The sequence below is a fragment of the Nicotiana tabacum genome, chromosome 12 (genome assembly GCF_000715075.1).
Source record: "Nicotiana tabacum cultivar K326 chromosome 12, ASM71507v2, whole genome shotgun sequence".
NCBI classification, from domain to species: domain Eukaryota; kingdom Viridiplantae; phylum Streptophyta; class Magnoliopsida; order Solanales; family Solanaceae; genus Nicotiana; species Nicotiana tabacum.
This window is the reverse complement of record NC_134091.1, coordinates 34,099,833-34,122,583: the sequence shown is the minus strand read 5'-3', so window position 1 is coordinate 34,122,583 and position 22,751 is coordinate 34,099,833. Positions and strand designations below refer to the sequence as shown.

At 34.1% G+C, this 22,751-nt stretch overlaps 2 protein-coding genes across 2 annotated transcripts; both read right to left on the bottom strand.

Moving 5' to 3' along the window:
* Positions 1-2,318: 2,318 nt before the first annotated feature.
* LOC107798585 (28 kDa ribonucleoprotein, chloroplastic) lies at positions 2,319-5,633 on the bottom strand. Its single transcript, XM_016621594.2, has 4 exons — positions 5,117-5,633; positions 3,081-3,179; positions 2,696-2,986; positions 2,319-2,580 (listed from the first exon to the last, which is right to left on the bottom strand). Exons 1-4 carry the CDS (start codon positions 5,489-5,491, stop codon positions 2,464-2,466), a joined length of 882 nt encoding a protein of 293 aa, XP_016477080.2. The 5' UTR covers positions 5,492-5,633; the 3' UTR covers positions 2,319-2,463.
* A 1,301-nt stretch (positions 5,634-6,934) lies between these two features.
* On the bottom strand, positions 6,935-11,920 carry LOC107798584 (uncharacterized). The gene is made up of 6 exons (XM_016621593.2): positions 11,517-11,920; positions 11,147-11,419; positions 7,838-7,998; positions 7,648-7,753; positions 7,444-7,560; positions 6,935-7,331 (listed from the first exon to the last, which is right to left on the bottom strand). Exons 1-6 carry the CDS (start codon positions 11,706-11,708, stop codon positions 7,194-7,196), a joined length of 987 nt encoding a protein of 328 aa, XP_016477079.1. The 5' UTR covers positions 11,709-11,920; the 3' UTR covers positions 6,935-7,193.
* Positions 11,921-22,751: the final 10,831 nt, after the last annotated feature.

Below are 22,751 nucleotides of genomic sequence, written 5' to 3'. Positions count from 1 at the left end.
TAGCAGTTCAACATCACATTAAATTTAGTCCTTATCATTTAATCTATTCTGAGTTACTTCTTTAGCAGATCTTGAGCTCTAACTTTTACCGAGGCGAAAAAAATTACTCCAAAACTTATTCTAAATAAAGAATGCAAATATGCGTAATTGCAGAAACCATAGGTTAAACAAAAGCAAATTCAAGTTAGCCAAATGAGAAAACTACTCTGGACCAAACAGCTTGATATAGGTGATTTCTACAGAAAAGAACTATTCATACACTTCCAGTTTTTCACTTGTGAAACTTCTTTAATTTTTTTTATAACAACTCTTCATTTTCCTAGAGAGATACAATAACAACAACTTACCTAGTGTATTTCCACAAGTGGGGTCTGGAGAGAGCAGAGTGTACGCAAACCTTACCTCTGCCTTATGCAGGTAGAGAAGTTATTTCCAATAGACTCTCGGCTTAAGTTTCCCAGAGAGATGAACTCCTAAAAGGATTAATGACGCAGTTTGATACATGGACAAGACAAAAGATTATAAACCAGCCCCTTGTTTTTGTTTCTAGCATCAGCTTTCACTGCCAAAACTATGAACTCATCATTTCTCTATTGGCAGACCTTGGCCAGAAGAGAGTGATATTGCAGGGAATAAGGGAAAGATTGGAAAAGGAAAAGAAGCAACTCAGTGATTGCACTTTAGTTCTATTAGTATCATCAAAGAAAACTTCCTTTCATACTCTCGAACAGCATTCTTAATATAAAACAATGTCTAGTTCAAGTGATATCTCCTGTCATGAAAGCTGTGACATTTAATTTGGGTAAACAAGATGACACTTGGCTTATTACTGATTGGTTGCCCAGGATCTAGCCAAACTTAATTTACCAATGTAGCTAACTTTCCCTACTTGTCTAACATAGTAACCACACTTTGTCGACTCCCCAAGATAACAGGATTCTGAAGATTTCTTTCTCTGTTCAATTTGACTATCGAGAATGAGAGTAAGAAGTAAACTGTTTTTCTTAAAACTGGTAAGATAAGAGTAAGAAAGAAAATTGTTTTCTATAGAAACAGAAACAACTGTGAGCATGGCTGGAGGAGGAGAAGGTTTACTCATGTCCTTACGGGTTACAAGAAATCATGGTGCACTCAATGGATGTGCTTACGTAGTGATTTCGTAATTGTTCATTTAAGAAATATAGGTGCTAAGAACTCGAGATTAAATATAAACCTCAAGAAAAGAATAAACGACAAAGCGAGAGATACTGCTAATATAAGTGGAAAATGAAGTGTACTGGAGAGAACAAAGCACCTTACACATTTATGAATTGTCAAATCAGTACGAGGAAATAGGACCAAATATGGGCTAGATCTTCAACAAGAGAAAAGTATTGTACTGGGTATCGGGGTGTTACCTATGGAATAGATAACCTAATGCGTTCAGGTAAACTAACAGTAAGGAGATGAGTGCATGTGTTGGTAAAATGGAAAAAAATAAAGACAAGTGAAATCTTAATGATAAAACAATACTACACTACACAGGGGAACAAACAGATAGCTGTGATCCTACTCCATCGTGCTACCCTGTAACACCACTCAATAGCGTAACATATCTGCTAAAATATCCTACTATTACAGCAAATTATATGAGCTATTTGATATCAAAAGTGTGCCTGGACAATTTGACGTCCGAAGGATATTCCTTCAGAGTGTTGGTTTGTGTCTGCGTGTGTGAGGATCTCTGAGTTGGAAAGTGAATCAATTTAATCAAACTTCTAAACAAAAAGAGTAATAAGTTTTGGAGTATCTCCAATTTTAATTGGAAGTTTTAACATATCAAATCTTGGGAAGTCTTTAACGATTTAAAACTTGCCAGACATTACTGTTTTATTGTAACTAGCTAAAGCACGCATTTCCATATATCTGGGAAGACAAACAATTACTGGTTCTCTTGCAATGAGAACTTGAATGATATTTGACATGTCACCTTTGGGACAGCAATTAGTTACTACGAATTACCATAGAGTATATGCCAATAGTTAGTGATTCTCTTGCAATGAGAATTTTAAGGATGTCACCTTCGGATTGCATCCAATTACCATAGGGTGTGTTTGGTATGAAGGTTTCCAATTTTCCCATGTTTGGTTGGCTTAAATATTTTGAAAAATATTTTCCTCATTAACTCATTTTCCTCCAATTGGTATTTTCCCTATCAAAAGATTTCCATGTGACCATTTATTTTGAAACTTATACCTGATTAAATATTTTGTCCTCGCCGCTAAACAAAAAGAAGAGATAGGAAACAGAATATAATTTGGATAACATAGGCAACAAAAGAAACAGGGAACGTATCTGAAGCTATATTAAAATTTCTGACACAAAATTTTTCAAGATATCAGCCTGGATTTTACTATACAAACAAAGGGTCATGGAGACTCACTTCCTCATAGGAATAACTTTCAAATTCCTTCAAATTCCAGTTCATTCTGCCACAGAGATCAATTCAGATGATAATTCTTGGGACTGGAGATTCTTTTTTGTCTCTTCTCTCAGAAATCTTTTACTGTGTGCCACCCTTATTGGTCTTCCCATAAATTCCTATGGATAAGGATATACTTAAATCAGGTTATTGACATTAACCAGATCCAACAATTCTAGTCCATGAAAAAGGAGTAAATAAAGCACTGGAACAAGCAGTCAACCCCAAAATTACCTTTCCCTCAAAAGAGGATAATGCGGCATCAGCCTCCACCTTGGTGTTAAAAGAAACAAATCCATATCCTGCAGATCGTCTTGGATTATCATTGTTGAATATGACTTCAGCAGAAACAACATCTGCCCCATTAGCCTTAAAGAACTCCATAAGATCCTTAGACCTTGCTTCAAAATGCAAATTAGCCACAAACACATTGTGTACAGGCAGCGGCTTGGACGGCGGCGGAGAAGAAGGTTTCACAGTCTTTGGCTTAGCCCAGGCAAGTCTCAATGGTCTACCCTCAAGTTCCTGGTCAAGTTTTAACATCCAATAATGCAACTCAGCACAAAAAATCAAATACCGATAGAGTTTTTCTGGAAGAGTTAATGATAGAGATACTTACATAGGCTTCAAGATTTTCAAGAACTGCCTTAGCTTCCTCATGAGAACCCATTGTGACAAAGACTAAACCCCTGCTTCTAGTCTTGTTGTACATTGCAACCTTGAGGTGAAAAAACAGACAACAAACCCATCTCAGAAAATACATAATCAAACCTTAAAAACACTGAATAAGCTCAGGCGAGTATTTGGTACAGCGGAGAATAGTTTCCATGATTGAAACCATTTTCTAGCATTTTGGTACGAGAAAATATCCTTCAACAAATTTCTCCATCAAAAGAAATGAAGTTGACTTCTTTAACTTATGGATGTAAGTCAGTTTCCTTTGCAAATACTACAATTCTTAATCCATAACACTAACTTCAACCTCCATTTTCACATTGTTTTCATTATTTCTTTTTACAACAACAACAACGCTCAACCCAAACAACTTGAGGTCGGTGATACGAATCCTTATTCCTTTCATTTAGCTCAACTTATATCATCATCATTACCAAAATAAATAAAAGAAAAGTGCAAAAAGATATAGAAATATATATACATATATATATATATATATATATATATATATATATATATATATATAATAGTATTACAATAACAATTATAATACTATTAATATAGAAGTTCTCTACCAAGTCTAAAATACATTCCTAACTAGTAGGTATCACCTATATGGTTTTTTCCTCTTCCATGTGCCTTATCTTTAGTTAAGTCTACATTAATTAGGTCTTTCGAGACAACTTCCTTTCATGAGATTCTAGGTCTACCCCGTCCCCTTTTAACGCTTTCCCCTACCATAGCTTCACACCTACAAAGCGGTGCATCTGTAGGTCGACGCAGGACATGACCAAACCATCTCAAACGACTTTCTCTTATTGTATCCTCAATGTGTATTACTTGTACCTTCTGATGAATGTGATCATTTTTTATCTTATCTAATTTTGTGTGACCGCACATCCATCTTAGCATTTGCATTTCTGCAACACTCATCTTGTGGATATGTTGAGCTTTAGCAGCCCAACATTCACTACCATATAACATAGTCGATCTTATAGTTGTTTTATAATTTACCTTTCGCCCTGGCAGGAATCCTTCTATCACATAACACCTTGGTAATACTTCTCCATTTCGACCATCTGGTTTAATCATATGAGTAACATTTTCATCTAGCATTATATTCTCTTGAAACAACGAGCCTAGATATCAAAATTTTTTGCATTTTGGCACCGCAATTCCATCTAGTCACACATCAATTCACTTTTCTCGTGCTGACTAAACTTGCAGTGTATATTCTCAGTCTTACTTCTACTTATCTTGAAACCGTTACTCTCTAACATGTTTCTCCATAGCTCAAGCTTTCGGATGACAACCCTGCCAGTTTCGTCAATTAGCACAATATCATCAGCAAATGGCATACTTTTTTTTTTTGAATGACACCAGTGGCGGAGCCACACAGCTCCAAAAGGTGCCAATTGACACCCATTTGTCGAAAAATTATATTATTTAGATAGGTAAAAGTTATTTTTTTATGTTTATATAGTATATGTTGAATCTCTTTGACTTATTCGTATATTTACTTTTTAAAATTTTCACACCCCTTAATAAAAACCATGGCTCCGCTACTGGTTGATACCTTCGCTAGTGTTCCATATTCTTTTTTATAACCCAAAAATCCCCGAGGGCCAGTAGCACACGGTTCACAACTCGATGGATAATGGACGCGCCTCTCTACCACTCTCCACTTAAATACCAGACTTTTGTCGGCCGCAGGGTCCAAACTCATAACACACACCTAACCCACACGCGTCAAGTGCGGCACTTTTACCACTTGACCAAAGCTCTAGGGCTGACATTGTTTTCAATAGATAATAGTACTAGAAGAAACATAAGTGAAACTCTATCTTCATACCTTATCCTGCAGCTTGTATTTTTATCATATGTTACCCTACTTCATATTCAATCAAACACTAGAAAATGATATCATAAGTTAAAACATTTTTCTCCATACCAAAAGCAGAAAATTTTAAAGGTGCAAACCTCAATATCCATAACAGTGCCATATTTCTCAAACAGCGGGCGAAGGTCATCTGCTGTGGAAGTCCAAGGAGTATTCTGAGCAAGAATTCTTGTTCTAGAACCTTCATCTTCCGATTGTTCTTCTTGGTCTTGTTGAGATTCTGGAGCTTGGGTCGACGAAGAGCAATGGGAGATGTAAAGGTAGGATTTGGGGGGTTTAATAGGGAGTAATGGGGATAAAGAAGAAATATGCAAAGAAACGGTAGAAGAGGATAAAATCGGAATTACAGATTGGTGGTGAAGGGGAAACAAAGCGGGAGAAGAAGAAGAAGAAGGGAATTGGGTGGTGGAAAAGTGAAGCTGAGATGGAGAAGACAACAGGCGAAGTAACGCCATTGCAGCTGCTTCTTTTCTAAAGCTGCAGTTGGGATAGTTTACGGGATAAAGCTTTGAACTGGAATTTGGAACTAAGGAGGCGACTGGATAAGGGTCATAAAATAAAATTTTCAAACGGCAATTCCTTTTTATTATGGGTGAACCTATATTATTTTTAGTAAAAAATAACCACATTTCATATGAAAAAGCGTAAACTCAAATTTTGAATTTCCACAACTAGGCTTTTACAACTTTGGCATCATTATTTCGATTTCCAATTTCGTTGTTTGATGTTATTCAAATCCTTGTAACCCTGCTCTCCATCCTATTCCGAGGTAGAAATGATACAAGGTAGCTACTTTAAAGGGTTAATATTTAGGAATTAGTCAATACGTTCTGAATTTCGATTTTTCAATTTAATTTTTCAGGATAAAAATATTCTGAATTGTCCTGAAGTTAAGATATTTAATTTAAAATTTCAAAACAAAATAAATACTGATTAATCTCTAAATAGCATTCATGAGAATGACTACATGTTCACTTGCCCAGTTGCCCCTATTCCGATCTATGTGATTAGACCTTAGGCGCCAGGGTAGTTTGCGCTAGTTTAACTTCCCTTCTCGAGTAATTTTAAAGAGCAGATATAATCACAATATTGTGCAATTATAATGTGCTTATCCAACTCCAATTCTTGATTAAATAGTTCACTGGATTTGGTGCAATCCCATTCTGAATAGATTGAAGCAGGCTAATACTTAATATAACATTATGATGTTTGTAAAGTTATGAGATAATGTGCTCTCATCATATATATGATATTTTCTTCAAATAGACAAGCTCATAACCAATTTTCTACAAACAACCCCACAAGCTCATTCTTCCAAAGCAAAATCTAAAAACTCACAGTTGTCATCCAAAAGAAATAAAAGATCTACTCTTCTAAGAACATACGACTAACCACTTTCAAATTCGACTGCAACATAGATTTGGAACACAAAAATGGAACTAAATTGTTGTTGAAAAGTTCAAAACTTGGAAAAGTAACTTTGCCATATGCATAGAGGCTAGAGCCTATACATTTGACAATTTCGACAACGTACAATAGTCTGTTCCATAGGACAAGAGGGGTTACCAAGGAGAGAGAGAGGTTGCTCTGATGGTAAGCAACCTCCCTTCCAACCAAGAGGTTGTGAGTTCGAGTCACCCCAAGAGCATGGTGGGGAGTTCTTGGAGGGAAGGATGCCGAGGGTCATTTGGAAACAGCCTCTCTACCCCTTGGTAGGGGTAAGGTCTGCGTACACACTACCCTCTCCAGACCCCACTAGTGAAATTATACTGGGTTATTGTTGTTGTTACAATAGTATGTTCCATTGACTTTTGACACAAGAACCCCGTCAATCATCTATATAAAGCATAAAACAGTAACATAAGATATCTAAAAAAAGAAAAACGAAAGGCACCAAAATTAAATCGATAACAGAATTTTCCTAACATTCTCCTAAAAAGATAAAACATGTCAATCAATAGAGCAAACAGACTTCATATCCGGTTAAAAGCTTCTCGATCATCCTTAACACAAGGAAGAACAAATTCTTGAAGGCGATTTGGGGAAGATGACATAGTATGTTACTTTTTACAGTTACCGAGAATCGTAACACCCTTCTTTTAGATACACGAAAAACCTAAAATGAGAAGAAGAAATTGCAGTATGTTACTTCTCCTGCTACTTCTTGCATGATCTATATTCAGGTGAGTTTTCTCGTAAAGGTGATAAAGGCTGCCTCAATGAATCAACCTCGCTGAAATCAAGTTTTCCCTCGACTGGACTGCTTATCTTGGGGCTTGATTTCCTTTTGTTACCCTGGTGAACAATTAAAGATTTACAGAAATATTACGTTATATGAACGGCTGCGTCTAATAAGGCATTGAGAGGAAACAAAAGATCAGGCTAAAAGAAACTCTTAGAAGTTCACCTTGCCAGAAGAAGGTTTTCCAACAGAACTAGGTGTGTTCTTCTCTTTCTGGTATAGCCTTATCAGCCTCTTATTCTCCTTATCCAAAACACTGTTTTCTTCAAACAACACTTGCACCTACATTTCAGAAAATTATCATGTTTTCTCAATTTACATAATCGACAAGAGATCAAACGCTTTTTCTCCCTCTATAAATCTACTTACCTCATCTTCAGCTTTATGGAGATTTATCCTCAAATGTTCCTTTTCTTTTTGCAGAGTCTTGACCTCAGCAGCCAGAGCAACAGCCTTTTGTGTCGATGGCCTCAATCTATCAAAATCAGAAGGCACTTCAGCTGGCAATCAGACAAATTGCGAAACTGTAGACACTAGGGTAAACAGAAGTTAAACTCACCGCTTCCACTTTGTCAACAATCTTTGGCAAACTTCCATACCACCATTTGCCTCCAGAAATGCATGTGCTGTTGATGCAGCATCATCTTTACCAATCAGAGTTTCCAGCAAAGTGTCGAGCAGATTTTCTTCCACGGAAACATCGTCCGTGGCTGTATCATCCTTCACGTATGAGTAGTAACCGAAAAATTAGCCTCCAGTAGAAAGATTCTACGTCGTGCAATCTAGAGATGTGTTAGAGAGTCACCAAAATAATAGGATGTATAACAACTAATTGACAACATTGACCATGTTATTCTTGAAGCAGCCAATTAATTATGTTTAGAAGTATAATCAGCAGGCCAATCACATATCCTCAGAAGAAGGGTCTAATTATCTGAATAGCGATCACACATGAGAAAATGCACCTGAATTCCGGGAAAGAGAAAGGAATAAGCCCTCCCATTGTCATAACAGCAACAGAAGTCCAGACAGGAGTTTCATTACCTTATGTTAAGTTACATGGATTCCCGTCTGAGTATCCGACACTGGATCTAGGTGTTGGATTCATAAACCCATAAATCTAGGATTCGGAATATATTGAAAGGTCATTGAGTCAAAATAAATATAAATAGATTTTATTTAAGCTCTACTATTATTTAATTTAATTTGTTCCATAATAGCACATCATATAATAACAAAAAACAAAAAGAAGAAAAAACCTCTAATGAGCAGTAGGAAAATATAATGGAAAGGAGGCCTACTAACAGACAAAACCTAGTTCATCATACAATAGAAATAGAAACGAAGTCTAATTCCATTGCAAGAACTGGAAAAAAGAAATTACTCCATATTAGAACCTGGAGAGTGACAACAAATGGCAGGTGAAGACTTTCATGTATTCCTCCTCTCAATATCACCAGTAGGTTTTTTATCACCCCCCCCCCCCCAACCCACCCACACACACACACACAAAATCAATCTTTCTTTTCTTCTCCTTCCCTCTCTTCTTTCTTTCGTCACCCTTCATTTCTAGAATGAATCCCACTCACACACCGATGTGTTGTGTCAACACCAGTCAAAAACGATAATGGGAGAATTCGTGTAACATAGATCTTATGCTTAAATCCAAAATTGAGACATTGGTACAACAGAAGGCTTGAGAGACCTCGCCCTAATGTATGCTATCATCGGAGAACTTCAACCACATCATAACTCATGGTTAAAGAATGAAACAATGAACAAAGTCATGAACCTCATATTACCCACATACAACAGCTCTATGGAGCTTGTGTCGAAAACTTTCCCACAGCAGAACCAATTTTAAAAATCCTAATGAAATAACATGAATAGTTTAAGCAACAGCAAAATTCATTTGCTTCCCTGTATCATAAACCTCATAGACTCTAGAGACCTCGAACCTAATGTATGCTACTACCAGAGATAATTTTACGACATCATAACTCTTAGTTGAAGAATAAGACGATGAACAAAGTACCATAGACCTAATGCCTAAAACCCTGAAGATGGAGACCTTATGCCTAAACTCCTAAAATGGAGACATTGGTACAAACGTCTTGAATGACCTCAAACCTAAATGTACGCTACCATCAAAGATACTTTAATCACATCATAACACATATAGTTGATAAATAAGGCAATCAACAAAATATATAGACCTAATTCTGAAAACCCATAAGTGGAGACCTTATGCCTAAAACCCAAAGGGAGACAGTGGTACCAACACAAGGCTTAAGAGATCTCACGTTTAACTACGCTACCATCAAAGTTATTTTAACTACATCATAGCTCATGGTTGAAGAATTGGGCAATCAACAAAGTCGTGGGCCTCATTATATCCGGATACAACAGCTCTATGGAGCTTTTTGGGTCGAAAACCTCTTTTAAACCAGATTAGATCTCAAAAACCATAATGAAATACAACAACAACAACAACCCAGTATAATCCCACTAGTGGGGTCTGGGAGGGTAGTGTGTACGCAGACCTTACCCCTACCCTGGGGTAGAGAGGTTGTTTCCGATAGACCCTCGGCTCCCAAAACCATAATGAAATAATGCGAATAATTTATGTTGCAGTGAAACTTCAATTGTTTCCATGTAACCACTAACCCAACCCCAGAATACAACTTTGCAATATCAAATCATGACCAGAGCATTGACAACAGCAGTCTTACGACGTGTATATAGTGGGAAAAATATCCTCAATGCATATTTGTTACCGTTTCAATTAATTGTAGCATTCCCCAAAGAGATTAAGGAAACCTAATTTGGATTATGAGGAAAATCTCTCATGAATTCCTCCCTGAAATATCAAGCTTGAGGGTATTAGAACCCTATATATGGAAGTGATATTCTAATGAGAAAACTTTAATATCACCACACAATTCTTTCATGAAGCATTGCCTCAGATGTTTCTAGCACTGCCCTGAGAGAATATAAGTCATCAATACAGGTGCCAGTAGTTGAAATCTAAAAGTCATGGATATTACTCTTTGACGGCCAAAAAGCAATTATTAGGTTGTGAAGTATCCAGACATAAATACATTCAACTACTACATGCTACCAAAATATTTTCACTTGTCTAATAATTTCATCTTTCCCCGTTCTATATCCTATTGGTGATGGAAGTGATGAACAAATGCTACATACTTCCGGAGAAGAGGCAGGTTAAGAGGATTTTCTGTGAATCCAACTAATTTCTTTTAACATTCTTCTGTCAAAACTATGCATGTGAGTAAGTCAAGTTTAATAGGAAAGAAGGGCTACCCTCTAATGCATATCTAATAATATACAATCCATAGAGCACGAACATAAGAGATGTATAGAGCATTATCAGACAATCAAATTATAAATATCATACAGCAATTTTGATGTAAAAGATAAAGAGTAACATAATTATCGGTAGATATTAATGTAACATTCACAAAATCCCAAAAGCTTTCACTTTATCCTAATGAGACTGTTGTTACATTATCAACAGAAAATATAACAAATTATTAAGTTACTTCTTCTGAAAATGAGTAGAGACAAGCTTCTCAAACTCGACACTATAGGGTTCCTAAATCATTTGTTTTGACGTTGATCAAGTTCAAAGTACTTTGAATCTAAACCTAAACATCATTCAGAGACCTGTCACCTGTGTTAGTACATTCAGCATAAAATCAAATTTAAACCCCCCCTTACCCCTCCATATTGGCCTGATATGCGAACTACGAACAATTCATCAATGAACACCACATAACATCAAATTCAACAGAAGTTAAACATGGAAGAGAACCAAAAGAAAAAAAAAAGAATTACATATACATACCAGTTGGGCCTCATATTGTGACTTGTAAAAATGCAATTCCTCAGATAACTTCTGAACCTCCTCCTCCAGATCATGAACTCGAATCTCAGCTTCCTTGGCTCTCTCATCCGCCTCATTTCCAAAATCCATTAATGCCTCGCGATCATGATCATACAAAGAGCACTCTTTCTCCCACCTCTTGCATTGTGCCAACAAGTTCGAACACTCCACCGCCAATCTCTGATTTTCCTCCACAAACTTCTTCAACGCTGAAGCATTCATACTTGACTCAGCCTAACAAGTAACAACATTAACAATAAAGAATCAATACTTAAAACAAACATTTGATTTTTCTCAAAGTAAATCAAAGAGGAGGGTAAAAAGTACAAACCCTAGTGCGTTCGATTGTTGCATCTTTCTCTTTCAATTTGGCTTGTAGAGAAAGATACTGATTGCGAAGGTGAGTAAGGGATTCTTCAGAGGCGCGAAGCTTTAATTGGAGTGTTTGTGTGGAAACAGGGAGGCCAAGAGAGTACTCGATCGATTCACGAATGTAATCTTCCGTTTCTTGTGAAAGATCCATCTTTCAGACTTCAATAAACCCTAAAATGAACACAAAATTCTGATTCAAATTTTCCGGTGATTGGAACAATTGTGGAAAGAAAATCAATCTATCAACGATTTTTATGTCATCGAAATTAGATGTGAGAGTTTTGAGAAGTGAGAACGGAAGAGCGGTTTTGGTCTGAAATGAGGGTTTTGGGGGTCTGAATTAGTATTGTTTTTTATTTGTTTGAGATTTCGAAATGGGAAGTGGGAAGCGCTAGCCGTTACAGATTTGTTTGGGACGCGGTGGGACCTGCGGATCTAGATAAAGGCCTGGGCCATCTAAAGCACACATGAGTATTGGGCTTAGGCAAAGCTATGTGGTTTGATTTGCACAAATAGAATAATTTGATGTCATTGTTTACCTGTTGTCCCAATTTAAGTTTCGCGAAAATAGCCCCGATACACAACCGGACGAATGGAAAAGTTGGCTACACATCGCAAGTTTCGTCGGACAACCAAAACTCTCCGGCGAAATTGTGAAAAAATAGGCTAGTCAGTTTTCAGACTGATAATTGAAAAATACTCATTGTTTACAAAGTCATTAAAATAGCTATTATTTGTTGAAACATGAAAAGTTCCAACATAATATGCAGGATTATGGAGCTCTGCATATAAACTTCTAGCATATTATGTTGAAACTCCAGAACACGGAAAGTTCCAGCATAATATGCTGGATTATAGAGCTCTTGTGTATTAACTTCCATCATATTATGTTAGAACTCCAACACATTATGCTAGAATCTCATATGTAAAAAAATCGAATATCATTTTTCCAGATTTTAAGGGTATTTTTATTCAAATTTTATCTTTACATTAAAAAGAGGTCAAATTTCGATTAGTTTTAAAATTGTGGCTATTTTTCAATAATCAGTTGTAAATATAGCTATTTCTGATTTTTTTTTCCTGGCAAAATTTGGTACTACTGAATTGTTTAGGAATGTTGTCTGACTAACAAGGGACGGCTCAACGGATCTTGTGGTCTAAGGCGAAACCATATTGATAGGCCCTTAAATTTATTTTATTAAATTTTTACACTAACAACAAAATTTGCTTTCTAAACAACAAGTGATGGATTATCGGATGTTGAGGTCCAGAACTCAAAATGAAACTTTTGATTTGGCTCTCATCACAATCAAGAAAAAGAAATAAACGTACATAACGTAATAGCTTAACTTTTGAGTATTGACAATGTCAAAAATATTTATTCCTTCTAATCAATTTAAACGATAATTATAGTTCATTATATTAATTAGTACTAGTACTAATCGGTGAATATCTAAAATAAATTCTAAATAACCTAATATAATATGTGAATTACTCAAAAAGAAAATCAATGCATGAACTTTTGTGCTCATGCAATTTCAGAGTTTAAAATAAATTTGGGGCCTTCAAATTTTGGGGGCTTAAGGCAATGGCCTCACTGGCCTAGCTTTTAGAGTCCCCCTGTGACTAACAAATCTTGTATGAGTTGTTCAATTGTTCATAAATTTTTTTGGACGGATAAAACTTAATATTATCTTCATTCTTTCTTATTAAATTATTCATAAATTTTGCCGTATAGGCAAATATTGCATGTATGGTTCAATTGTTCACAGATTTGCTAGACTGATAAAACTTGGCACTATCGTCGTTCGTACCTATCAAGTTAAATTGCCCACAAGCTTTGTCGAATGGACAAATTTTGCCTGCGTTGTTCAATTGCATGTTCATAATTCTTTTGCTTTTTGGAAGTTAGAACGTCAACCTGTTTGGCCAAGCTGCAAAAATCAGCTTATTTTGAAAAGTGTTTTTTCTCAAAAGTATTTTTGGTGATAAGTAATTTGTGCTTGACTAATTAATTTGAAAATCATTTTTGAACAACAATTGGTGTTTGGCCAAACTTTTAAAAACTGCTTTTAAGTGTATTTTTTTCAAAAGCGCTTTTCAAAAAAGTACTTTTGGAGAAAAGTTATTTTTTTCTACTTCTCCAAAACTGTTTATGCTTCTCCTCAAAAGCACTTTTTTCCTTCCAAAAACTTGGTCAAACACCTCAATTTTAAAAAAATAATTAGAATGGGAGAAGCTTGACCAAACGGGTTAAAATAATCGATCAATTGATTATAACTTGATTCGAGGAAGGAGAATATGAAATTATTAAGAATGAAGAAAATGTATTCTGCTTTAAGATTAACAACTAGGTTACACTTTATTACCCATAGGGGAAAGAAAGAATTACTCTAAAATATCACTAAGTCTTTATTTTGACAATGGTACTGTTAAACTAAGCGAGCAAGCACGTAAAAGTAAAGCTTATCTCAAAAAAATCATTTCTTTAATAGCAAAATATTATCTCATGTAATATCTCCGCATGGTTGGTTGCAGAATACGGTAGTTTAAGTACTTTCACATCTTTAATAGCTAGATATTATTTTATGTAATTAAATATCATAGTAGTAATTATTTAAATCACCATGGTTGTTAATAGCCAAGTCACTCAATTTTACTTTTTGTTTAGAGGTTGTAGGCATTTTCGAAATTATCATGTTCATGATATTAAATTTATTGAGATTCGTGTAATTAAACACCACTTAATGCTACGGTCAATACTTTGTGATTACGCTAGCTTTACCCCAATTAAGAACTCAAGCGAGACTATTACAGCTTGTTTGGATGGTTGTTACCCATTGTATTGTATTGTTATTCCAAAATAATGTTTGTTTTGATTGTTTATTTAAAATTGATTGTATCGTATTGTTAAATTTATTATTTCGGAACAATCAAAAGCCCCATTTTATGAAACAACCGATTTGGTATGGTGGGATCGTTTCCTATTTTCTTTTCTAATTATGCCCTTACTTATTACTCTATAATTCTATTTTATCATTTAATTTTTATTTTATTTTAACTCCAAATCTCCACCTATTGACTTACTTTGTCTTCTTTCATCCTTTCTAGAGTTGGTTTGCCCCGTTCTTTTTATTATCCAAGTCTCCTTTCGATTCTTTGTCTCTTTTCACCGTTTTAATTTTTTTTGGTGTTGCTAATATTAGTTAACCTTTTTTTTTCCAGATTTTTGCTCTTGTTTCCAAGCTACGTAATTAATGATAAATTAGTAGAAAGAGGTTTTCTTAAATATTTTTTAGGCCAAATACCTAGACAACCACATAAACTTGACTCCAATTTTTATTTTGTCACTTCAACTCACACTAGTACCAATTGAACACTCCAAATTTCAATAAAAATATACCCATTACATACAAACACTGATGTGGCAAAACCAGTATTCTTCATCGCACGTGAATGAGTCTCTCTTCTTACAATCATTGCTCCACTGGTACACCTTAAATAATTCATTAATCAATTATAATAATAGCAACAATTTTCTAATCTAACACAAAGAACATCAAATAAAATAGAAAAAAAATTGCTCCTGCCATTACCTGAATAGAATAACATCGGCGCCCAAACTAGTGTTCGCCGGTAATGAGAATTCTGTTATGTTCTAAAGTTTAACTATCATGGCCAAAATCATCCTCTTTCTTTTTGCATTTCACTATTCTCATCTTCTTTTTTCAAAATTCTTATGGCCTTCTCCTCGAGATCTGGGTTTAGAGCTTATTTACTTATCAATTTTCAATTCATTCTTCATTTTTCTATTTATTCTTTTTGGTTAGATTAAAAAATGGTTGTCGATTATACTGATAGAAGGATCTAACAGTCGTGTGAGGTGGGGGAGAAAGATAAAGGTGAGTCTGGCAAGAGAAAGTCGTGGTTGTGGTAGGGGGAGGTGGTGCAGCGAAGGCCGATAGAAAAAAGTTTGAAAATCGTGGGGGCTGGGAGCCATGGAAGGAAACAGGGTCTGAAAAGGGATGTTCTGGGGAACCTTAAATTGTGAGGGTGGTAGAGATTGAAAGATTGGGGACATGATAGCGGCTGCAATGAAGTTACAGAAGAAGTTATTTTGGTATCTTGTTTTTCTTTTGTTTTGTTTTCTTCTTTTTTGGGGTTTTCTCATAGCACCTTTTTTTATCTTCAAAAGTCATATGGCATTTTTTGGTTCGTCCATTTTGCCACGCTATTGTGCGTGCAGTTCACGCGGCTGAATTTATTTAGGCATTTATTATGAGGTATTTATTATGTATACAATATTAAAGTTGGAGTGTTCAATTGGAACTAGTATGAGTTAAAGTGCAAAAATGGAAATTAGAGTCAAGTTTAAGTGGTCGTCTAGGTATTTGGCCTATTTTTTATGTGTAATTCTTGATAAATTTTATTTAAAATAATTGCGGGTATTTTAGTGAACTTATCAGTTACAGTACTGTACGATACAGTCAAACTAACAACAAAAATATTATTTAACAATAGCAAACGATACAATCTATTCAAACGTTGTATTCATAAAATGATACAATACAATACAGTACAGTACAATATAATACATTATAAAACGATGGGTAACAATGATCCAAACATAGTGTTAATGTGCTAATAAATACTATTCATGTGCAATTTTCACCTTGAGTTCCTATGTTGAATTTTCCGAAAGAATTCAATGAATCCTTCTAGTAAGAAATGAAATTTCACCTTGAGTTGATTAAATATTTAAATTCAAATTGTAAATGAATTACCACAGCTAGATCCTGGACACTTTGATCATTCAATGGACACATGATCCTTTTCCCTTAATTGTTTGTTTTTATTTTTTGGCGTGCATATATAGTTGCATGTCAGATTTTTGTTAGGCACCTGGAAATTTTTTTTACATATTCAATCTTTTAAAAGTGTGTCTAAAATATACTGTTTTTGATTAGATAGCATTTGCGTGTTTACACATAAAAAAAACTCGTAAAGCCCATAAAAAATCTCATTTTTTATCTCCCTTCCCCACAGGAACCCCTCCCTCTGGTCTTCTTTCTCAGACCAATCCCCCCTCCCCCATCTTCTTCCCCAAATAGAATTTTTGAAAGAACATAAAATTTTAGATCTAAAATTGAGCGATTTGTATTGGTTTATTGTCTAAATATTGTAAAAATTATTTATTTGTGATAGATTTAAAAGCTTTAACAGTAGTATTGAAGGTTTGGTAAAAACAATCTAGAATCCACAATTGTTGGGGTATCGAAAAAAGCTTGTAAATTAAATTGGGTCTTGTTGATTATTAGGTTGTTGAACTCAATTTGTTGCTCGATTATTTTCGGCTAGTTGTTTAGATAGTGTGGTTGAATTTTGGTGTTGTTGGAAACTTTCTCACAAACAGTTATGGTGGCAGCAATAATGGTGCTTAAGATAGAAAATGGGAAGACGAAGAAGATAGGTTTTAATTGTAATTTTTAATATTTTTTTTCCTTTTTAAGGTCAATGACACGTGTCACGACTCTATTAGGGCGTGACTTTCACGTTATTTGAAAAATTGGTCAACCACAAAAGCGGTTTGTGAGAAATTGGAAACTTTCTCATAAATAGCTATGGTGGCAGCAACAATGGTGCTTAAGATAGAAAATGGGAAGACGAAGAAGATGGGTTTTAATTGTAATTTCTAATATTTTTTTTCCTTTTTAAGGTCAATGACACGTGTCACGACCCTATTAGGGCGTGACTTTCACGTTATTTAAAAAATTGGTCAAGCACAAAAGCGGTGCGTCTTAGACATACTTCTGAAAAGTTGAATGTGTAAAATATTTTCCGTGAACAAGAGATGTGAACAAGGAATTTCGATGCAAAGTTGATGGGTAAACCACGTATTTTGCCATTTTTGTTATCCAAGTCTCCTTTCGATTCTTTGTCTCTTTTTACCGTTTTAATTTTTTTTGGTGTTGCTAATATTAGTTAACCTTTTTTTTTTCCCAGATTTTTGCTCTTGTTTCCAAGCTACGTAATTAATGATAAATTAGTAGAAAGAGGTTTTCTTAAATATTTTTTAGGCCAAATACCTAGACAGCCACATAAACTTGACTCCAATTTTTATTTTGTCACTTCAACTCACACTAGTACCAATTGAACACTCCAAATTTCAATAAAAATATACCCATTACATACAAACACTGATGTGGCAAAACCAGTATTCTTCATCGCACGTGAATGAGTCTCTCTTCTTACAATCATTGCTCCACTGGTACACCTTAAATAATTCATTAATCAATTATAATAATAGCAACAATTTTCTAATCTAACACAAAGAACATCAAATAAAATAGAAAAAAAATTGCTCCTGCCATTACCTGAATAGAATAACATCGGCGCCCAAACTAGTGTTCGCCGGTAATGAGAATTCTGTTATGTTCTAAAGTTTAACTATCATGGCCAAAATCATCCTCTTTCTTTTTGCATTTCACTATTCTCATCTTCTTTTTCAAAATTCTTATGGCCTTTTCCTCAAGATCTGGGTTTAGAGCTTATTTACTTATCAATTTTCAATTCATTCTTCATTTTTCTATTTATTCTTTTTGGTTAGATTAAAAAATAGTTGTCGATTATACTGATAGAAGGATCTAACAGTCGTGTGAGGTGGGGGAGAAAGATAAAGGTGAGTCTGGCAAGAGAAAGTCGTGGTTGTGGTAGGGGGAGGTGGTGCAGCGAAGGCCGATAGAAAAAAGTTTGAAAATCGTGGGGGCTGGGAGCCATGGAAGGAAACAGGGTCTGAAAAGGGATGTTCTGGGGAACCTTAAATTGTGAGGGTGGTAGAGATTGAAAGATTGGGGACATGATAGCTGCTGCAATGAAGTTACAGAAGAAATTATTTTGGTATCTTGTTTTTCTTTTGTTTTGTTTTCTTCTTTTTTGGGGTTTTCTCATAGCACCTTTTTTTATCTTCAAAAGTCATATGGCATTTTTTGGTTCGTCCATTTTGTCACGCTATTATGCGTGCAGTTCACGCGGCTGAATTTACTTAGGCATTTTATATGAGGTATTTATTATGTATACAATATTAAAGTTGGAGTGTTCAATTGAAACTAGTATGAGTTAAAGTACAAAAATGGAAATTAGAGTCAAGTTTAAGTGGTCGTCTAGGTATTTGGCCTATTTTTTATGTGTAATTCTTGATAAATTTTATTTAAAATAATTGCGGGTATTTTAGTGAACTTATCAGTTACAGTACTGTACGATACAGTCAAACTAACAACAAAAATATTATTTAACAATAGCAAACGATACAATCTATTCAAACGTTGTATTCATAAAATGATACAATACAATACAGTACAGTACAATATAATACATTATAAAACGATGGGTAACAATGATCCAAACATAGTGTTAATGTGCTAATAAATACTATTCATGTGCAATTTTCACCTTGAGTTCCTATGTTGAATTTTCCGAAAGAATTCAATGAATCCTTCTAGTAAGAAATGAAATTTCACCTTGAGTTGATTAAATATTTAAATTCAAATTGTAAATGAATTACCACAGCTAGATCCTGGACACTTTGATCATTCAATGGACACATGATCCTTTTCCCTTAATTGTTTGTTTTTATTTTTTGGCGTGCATATATAGTTGCATGTCAGATTTTTGTTAGGCACCTGGAAATTTTTTTTCATATTCAATCTTTTAAAAGTGTGTCTAAAATATACTGTTTTTGATCAGATAGCATTTGCGTGTTTACACATAAAAAAAACTCGTAAAGCCCATAAAAAATCCCATTTTTTATCTCCCTTCCCCACAGGAACCCCTCCCTCTGGTCTTCTTTCTCAGACCAATCCCCCCTCCCCCATCTTCTTCCCCAAATAGAATTTTTGAAAGAACATAAAATTTTAGATCTAAAATTGAGCGATTTGTATTGGTTTATTGTCTAAATATTGTAAAAATTATTTATTTGTGATAGATTTAAAAGCTTTAACAGTAGTATTGAAGGTTTGGTAAAAACAATCTAGAATCCACAATTATTGGGGTATCGAAAAAAGCTTGTAAATTAAATTGGGTCTTGTTGATTATTAGGTTGTTGAACTCAATTTGTTGCTCGATTATTTTCGGCTAGTTGTTTAGATAGTGTGGTTGAATTTTGGTGTTGTTGGAAACTTTCTCACAAACAGTTATGGTGGCAGCAATAATGGTGCTTAAGATAGAAAATGGGAAGACGAAGAAGATAGGTTTTAATTGTAATTTTTAATATTTTTTTTCCTTTTTAAGGTCAATGACACGTGTCACGACTCTATTAGGGCGTGACTTTCACGTTATTTGAAAAATTGGTCAACCACAAAAGCGGTTTGTGAGAAATTGGAAACTTTCTCATAAATAGCTATGGTGGCAGCAACAATGGTGCTTAAGATAGAAAATGGGAAGACGAAGAAGATGGGTTTTAATTGTAATTTCTAATATTTTTTTTCCTTTTTAAGGTCAATGACACGTGTCACGATCCTATTAGGGCGTGACTTTCACGTTATTTAAAAAATTGGTCAAGCACAAAAGCGGTGCGTCTTAGACATACTTCTGAAAAGTTGAATGTGTAAAATATTTTTCGTGAACGAGAGATGTGAACAAGGAATTTCGATGCAAAGTTGATGGGTAAACCACGTATTTTGCCATTTTTATTATGAAAGTAAAACAAACGCAATTGTGTGTTCTCTATTGGTAAACCAGAAAATATGCTTGTTTAAAAGTAAAAAAGAAATTAAAAAAAATACACGTCCTAATTAATTAATGTGATCGGCAGAGGGTACCAAAGCTAAAACACGTGAATGCTCCTTAATTAGAGTTAACATTATTTAAACGTAAAAGTGCTCGTAAAGTGAGCTTCAACATAATATATCTATTAAGTGGATATATAAATAATGGATTCGCAACTCAACTTGGGCAAGTTCTTTGTTTGGCCAAACTTTTGGGAGGTTAAAAATATTTTTTGGTCAGAAATTTTTTTTTTAGAAATTTGATGTGTTTGGCAAAGATGGAGAAGTGCTTTTGAGCAGCATCAAAAGTAGTTTTTCTGCTTTTGAAAAAAAATTACAAATTTTAGCTTCTTCCTAAAAGCAAATGTAGAAGCAGAAAATTAAATGTTTTAAAACAAAAGTATCATTACTATAAATTTATACTATTTTTCAAATATCCTTCAATAATTTTATCTTCTCTTTTCCTTTTTTGTTTCTACCATCCCTTTCTTTTTATTTATTTTATTTCTATTGTATTTTTATTCTCCTTCTCCCATTCTTTTTTGAAATAGTCTCTTCACTATAAATAGATCTCTTCTTTTATATATTACGGATTAATGAAGTAGATTTTTAATTTATACTGAATGACTACATTTTGATATATTTAAATCATCATGTAAACAATAAGTAATACCAGATACTTAAGATTATTGCTTTGGATAACTATTATATTGATTAAAATCTTTAATATATATTTTTATTTTATATTTTATATTCCAATTAAATTAAAAAAATATGTTTTATAATAAATATTTACATGCATTTCTCTCTTTTAAATAATATACTACTTGTAAATTGAATATGTATTGCCTTTTTTCGTAATTTGATACTCAAAAGTACTTTTTAAAAAATTGTCCAAATACAATTTGCTTATTAAAGTACTTCTCAAATGAATTGGCCAAACACAAACTGTAATTTTTTCAAAAGTACTTTTTTAAAAAGCACTTTTGAGCAAAAATATTTTTTGAAAAAAGCAGTTTTTAGCCGCTTGGCCAAACGAGCACTCAACTCTCACTCTGATAAGAAAACATACTTAATTATCATTTATTCTTCAACAAGCGTAGCTACTTTCCCCGCTGAAATGGCCATTAGTTCAGGCACCAATTTTTTGTGCTTGCCCCTCATTGTGAGCATTTTTTGTGCTCCTAGCTTGGCTGTACAATACAGTTGTATATGTGGGGCTCCCACATCGGTGGCTGAGAGGATCTTTTGAGGCACAAATGCTCGGCACATAAGCCACGTATAATGAGTATTTAATATAATTCTAATAACATATATATTAATGTATAATTTATATACTTATATTTAATTTTATATATATATATATATATATATATATATATATATATATATATATATATATATATATATAATCTTTGGAAAAAGATTTGTGAAATGAGTAATTAATGATAAGGGTAGGATAAGAAAAAAATAAGGGAATGAATACTTTTTAAGGAGCTTTTAAAGTTATCGTAGCTAGTTTTGGACAATTTGATGTATTTGAATGTATTTGTTGAACACATAGTTTAGCTGTATTTTATTTATTTATTTATTATTTTTTTCGCGTATATTTGGGTGTATATGAATATATTGTTCAGTTGTATCCAACCTTATTTGATGTCGCAGGGCTGAACGTATTCGAATGTATTTACACTAAAAAATGATAAAATTAAGAATACAATCAACTTCGGTCAAATCTCCGGCGAAAATATAAAATACATTGTATTTAAATAAGAAAGAATACAATCAAACCCGGGGGAAACTCCGACAAAATACAAAATACCACTGTATTCACACTAAAAATAAAGAATACATTCAAATACTTTTTAAAATACATAGTATTTACACTAATCAAAAAAGAAGAATACAGTCAAATCCGATCAAATCTCTAACGAGAATCAAAATACATTGTATTTAAAAATGGAGAATACAATCAAATCTCGTCAGATCTCCGACAGAAATACAATACACTTTAGATCTCTGACAAAATATAAAATATACAGTATTTATACAATAATATCACGACCCAAAATTTTTTACCGACGGGACCGTGATAGCGCCTAAAATTTTACTTGTTAGGCAAGCCAACGTTAGAGAATCATTAAACCAATTCCTTATTCTCATTCAGTAATTAACAATAATTAACTAAGATGAAATATAATAAGTGCGAAATATTATAAAACTGCATTAATTACTATCACTCGGATCTGGAGTCACAATTCACGAGCATTCTAGAATTTACTACAAGTAATAGTCTGAAAGAAATACAACTGTCTGAATGAAAGAAACAGTAGAACAAAAAAGATAGATGGGGACTTCAAGATCTGTGAACGCTGACAGATCTACCTTGAGTCTCCGGACAACGGACCAATAGCAAAATCTCGATCAACCCG